The sequence below is a fragment of the Primulina huaijiensis genome, chromosome 10, assembly GCF_012295235.1.
Source record: "Primulina huaijiensis isolate GDHJ02 chromosome 10, ASM1229523v2, whole genome shotgun sequence".
Classification (NCBI taxonomy): domain Eukaryota; kingdom Viridiplantae; phylum Streptophyta; class Magnoliopsida; order Lamiales; family Gesneriaceae; genus Primulina; species Primulina huaijiensis.
Window position 1 is genome coordinate 15,669,706 of NC_133315.1, and position 5,296 is coordinate 15,675,001.

Below are 5,296 nucleotides of genomic sequence, written 5' to 3' on the forward strand. Positions count from 1 at the left end.
GGAGGGGAAATTGAATCTGAGAGATAAACCAGGGTTTCGGGATTTTGTGATATACTCAAGGCCTATATTGCCAGCTTCCCCTCTCGGCGGCAAGACTGAAGGCAACTGAATCTCTTTGCCTGGTTTGTAAATTATAGTTGAAATAATATAAAATATATTTCGTTTTGTATTTTCTTTAATGTAATTCTGTGTCTATATTATTAATATGATTAAAAGTATGATTTGTTTGGCGGAAACACTTTGATCTTTTAATTATAAACACTTGATAAAACTAAAAAATGTAGGGATGAGACGAGAAAAGAGGAAAGATGTAACGTAACGTTACTAAAAACTTTTAAAAAAATAAAATTGATTTGAGTAGAAATACAAAGATCATACGTATATTTTTATGAAGTGGGGATAGATCTATTTGGAAGAGGTCAATTGGCCTCGTGTTCTTAGATCAACGGTTTCGTTAGGTCAAATTTATTAAGTTCAAGGACCACTTTTGTAGTTTAAGACGTGTTTGGATATTATCTTTTAAATTAATAACCCAAACGGAATATCAAAGTAAAATATCATAGTCTAATGTTCAATTTTAAAGCCAAAAAGAAATATAATTTCGATGAAAAGGTGAGAAGGTGAAAAAAACTAATCATATTAATAGGAGTATATTGATAATATAAAAAATTAAATATTATGAAATATCAATTTATTAATATCTATGAACATTAATAGATATTCACAAATTTGGGTTATAATAACAATTCAGGCAATGTATTGTTCATAGATATTCACAAATTTGGGTTATATTAACAATTCAGGCAATGTAAATAGCATACATGATCGATCATGAAGCTTAAATTTGTGATTTTAAATTACAAAGCATAAAGTAGATTCGAATTTAATCTAATGAAACACCATATTAAAAATAATTATAAATGTTTTAGCATAAAATTCATTATATATAATATTAAATAATGTGAACACCGACGCAAATCTTTTCAACAACGATGAACAAACAATAGCAGCACAAGTTTTGCTGCTACAAAGACACGAGCGCACACACATGGAACACAAATCACGGAGAAAACAGAGACACAAACGCGAGATGTCGATACAAACTTCATCTACCTTCGTCCCGAACGAAACTAATCTATTCATACTCATCTTCATCATCTCCTTCAGGACCTTCGGCTCCAACTTCCTCGTAGTCCTTCTCGAGAGCAGCCAGGTCTTCCCTTGCTTCGGAGAACTCTCCTTCTTCCATACCCTCACCGACATACCAATGCACGAACGCACGTTTGCAGTACATCAGATCGAACTTGTGATCAATTCTTGAGAAGACCTCAGCGACACTGGTTGAGTTGGAAATCATGCAAACAGCCCTCTGCACCTTGGCCAAATCTCCACCAGGAACGACAGTAGGGGGCTGATAGTTGATACCGCACTTGAACCCAGTTGGGCACCAGTCCACGAATTGAATTGTCCTCTTGGTTTTGATGGTGGCAACAGCAGCATTCACATCCTTGGGGACAACATCACCCCTATACATCAAACAGCAGGCCATGTATTTCCCATGGCGAGGGTCGCACTTCACCATCATAGACGACGGCTCGAAAGCAGTGTTGGTGATTTCAGCAACAGAGAGTTGCTCGTGGTACGCCTTCTCAGCCGAGATAACAGGTGCATATGATGATAGCATGAAGTGGATCCTTGGGTATGGGACCAAGTTAGTTTGGAACTCGTTCACATCCACGTTCAATGCCCCATCAAATCGTAAAGATGCCGTCAGAGAAGATATCACCTGGACAAATTTCCAAACGAATCAATTCCATATCAGGACCATAGAAAAACCATTGATACGGTACTGGATGCTTTATTTTATACCCTTGACAGATAAATTACCTGAGAAATGAGCCTGTTGAGGTTGGTATATGTAGGCCTCTCTATATCAAGTGATTTGCGGCAGATGTCATATATAGCCTCGTTATCAAGAAGCACAGCAACATCGGTGTGCTCCAGAAGAGAATGGGTCGAAAGCACAGAGTTGTATGGCTCAACCACGGCAGTTGAAACCTGAGGGGAAGGGTAAATAGTGAATCCAAGCTTAGACTTTTTACCGTAGTCAACAGAGAGTCTCTCGAGTAACAAAGACCCAAGCCCAGATCCGGTGCCTCCACCAACAGCATGGAACACCAGAAAACCTTGCAAACCGGTACAGTTGTCTGCAAGCTTCCGGATCCTATCAAGGCAGAGATCCACGATCTCTTTGCCAATAGTGTAATGACCTCTAGCAAAGTTGTTGGCAGCATCCTCTTTGCCACTTATCAGCTGCTCCGGATGGAAGAGCTGGCGGTAACCACCTGTGCGCACCTCGTCGATCACTGTGGGCTCAAGATCAACGAAAACAGCACGTGGGACGTGTTTCCCAGCGCCTGTTTCACTGAAGAACGTGTTGAAGGCATCATCTCCTCCGCCAATAGTGGTATCTCCGGGCATTTGCCCATCAGCCTACACAAGGTAGAACATGAACATTTTTGGATCTGGATCATCATTATTCAATTTCCCGATAATAATCATACGATACCACACCAACGATAAGAACAATGAATTAGACAGAAGTCCATTACAATCTATACAAGACATTTAGATCTACGGTTTCTAATGCATTTTCTTCGTATAACACAAAAAATGAATTAAATATATATATATATATATATGATTGCAATGATCTATGAAATCATATAACCCCACAAACTATAATAAATACGATCCAAACAAAAAAACTTCCCTCCGGACCTACAATTACACACACAAAATCGTCGACAAAAATGACAAAACAAAGAAATCCAAATCGGACCAACGACTTATGATTAGGGATGTCAATGGGCAAAACGGATCCATCCCATCTGAGGCGGGTTTGGGCATACTAAATGGGTCATGGGGCGGGTCTCNTAAATCCAAATCGGACCAACGACTTATGATTAGGGATGTCAATGGCAATGGACCCACCCCATCTGAGACGGGTTTGGGCATACTAAATGGGTCATGGGACGGGTCTCGGGTCCAATTTTTGAGACCCGTCTGGGTATGGGGCGGGTCATGGGTCCTATAATACCTAACCCATACCCACCTCATATATGTGGATATAAATTGATGTGCTCGCGAAGATAGTTGTGAGGAGACGTGGAAGGTAAATAAATCACATTTTTATTTTGTCGTTGTACTTTCATTTTAATTTTGTTACTATACTTTCTCTCTTTAATTTTGTAAGTAATTCTTCAATTAATTTACAAACTTGTCTCACGATTCTTGATGAAGAAGAAGATGATCCTGAATAATGTGTCTGAAAGATTGCTTACTCGCTGATTTTACATTGATCTGTTTAATTTCTGTTATGACTTATTTTTGAGGATGTCAAGACTTTTTATTAGAGAGCTACTAACTCTTTTTTTTATGTGATTCATTATGTCGTGAAAATAATTTGTTTGTTATTATTAAGTGTGGTCGAAGACATGAATTATTTTTCTATTGTGTTATATTTAGAGGATTATTTGTTTCATAATTCAGTCATGTGATAAGAAGATTATTGTTTTCATTTAAAAAATTCGGGTCTCGCGGGTCTACCCGGCCCCATTTCATTTTCGGGTGGGGTGGGTTTGAAGAATATTTAACCGGGGTGGGTGGGTAATGGGTCCAAGTTTTCTTCATGGAGTGGGTCTTGGGTTTAGCCATACCCACCCCATTGACATCTCTACTTATGATACATTTTCTTCCAGTCACAATCTACTCCAATCATTTTCAAAAATTTCAAATGTCGATGCGAGATCGACAACTCTCTATCATGAAAACCAAAAGAACCATGCAATGTCCGCCCACCCAGATCTGAGAAATTCACACCAGCATGAGGAAAAAGAACGAAATTTAGGATCCCCGAAACCACATATCTAATGCAGATTCATCAAAAACGAAAAAAGGAAACATTAAATATCCAAACCTGGATGCCATGTTCGAGGCAGTAAAGCTCCCAGCAGGCATTTCCGACCTGAATACCAGCCTGACCAATGTGGATCGAAATGCACTCTCTCATTTTGGATTAGATCTGATGGAAAAGGAATTGAATTGGCCCGAGGCGTATACAAAGACGTCACCGGACAAAGTGCGACGCAGAGTCGGAATAGGAATGCTAGGGTTGAGTGTTTAGGCAATTTATAAGAAAAAATCAGGGGCAGTTTTCTTTTTCTTTTTTAATTAATTTTGATATGTTTATCTAATTTTTCTTTGTGCTCCTAATTTATGTACACAATTAATATAAATTTTGTTCTATCTATAATCAATATATATTTATATTGTAGATGTTCTATCATTTAGTAGCTTCTTTGTCTTTGCCAAAATTTTATTTTCTAAATTTTTTTGTTAATTTTTGGGCCCTAAAATATAATAAATACTAGCTACTCTGTGCGTGTGTACGGTTTTTTTTATTATTATCGAAGGATTAAAGTGAAATTTGACAAATTATCGAATCACTAAAGTGCTATTTGAATTATTGTAATTAAAAAAAATAAAACAAAATTGTTTGTTGAAATTATAAAAAAAAATAAAAATAAAAATGTAATATTGGTATCACATAATGGTAAAATAAGAAAAACCAAAAACAAACCAAGACATTATTTTGTCTCTATTATAGAGATTCTTAATAATAGTAATTTAGTTCTTATGAGTATATTTAAGAGTGAGTCTTATGTGAGACCGTCTCACGGATCTTAATCTGTGAGACGGGTCAACCCTACCCATATTTACAATAAAAGGTAATACTCTTAGCATAAAAAGTAATACTTTTTCATGTATGACCCAAATAAGAGATCCGTCTCACAAATACGACCCGTGAGACCGTCTCACACAAGTTTTTGCCTATATTTAAATATAAATTTAAAAGTGATGAGTGATTTTGTTATATTTTTTAAAATTTAGGGACTAAATATGTCGAATTTAAATGTTTATGGACCAGAAAAATTTAATAAGAAAATATGATGACTACAAATGTGATTTTATCGCACAAATTTAACCCACCATTCCAATATGGGCCTGTACTCGGCCCATATTACCTGTATAATATTAATCAATTAAATACTTAAAAAAACTTTTAAATAATTATATTTAAATCAAGTAGATAATTTTTTTTAAATGAGTCAAAATTTATATATAATTAATTAATTGAGAATGATTTGAAAAAATTTATGATTATAATATAAATAACTGAAATATTTTTCTTTTTAAACAAATAGATAATACACAATTTATACTTTATTATCCC

At 35.9% G+C, this 5,296-nt stretch overlaps 1 protein-coding gene and 1 long non-coding RNA gene across 2 annotated transcripts; one reads left to right on the plus strand and one right to left on the minus strand.

Moving 5' to 3' along the window:
* The first annotated feature begins 807 nt into the window (after positions 1-807).
* Positions 808-1,060, plus strand: LOC140986355 (uncharacterized). The gene is made up of 2 exons (XR_012176929.1): positions 808-961; positions 1,011-1,060. It is a non-coding gene; the product is annotated as an uncharacterized lncRNA (long non-coding RNA).
* Positions 963-4,225, minus strand: LOC140986354 (tubulin alpha-2 chain). Its single transcript, XM_073454563.1, has 3 exons — positions 3,980-4,225; positions 1,888-2,493; positions 963-1,786 (listed from the first exon to the last, which is right to left on the minus strand). Exons 1-3 carry the CDS (start codon positions 4,070-4,072, stop codon positions 1,136-1,138), a joined length of 1,350 nt encoding a protein of 449 aa, XP_073310664.1. The 5' UTR covers positions 4,073-4,225; the 3' UTR covers positions 963-1,135.
* Between the last annotated feature and the right edge of the window lie 1,071 nt (positions 4,226-5,296).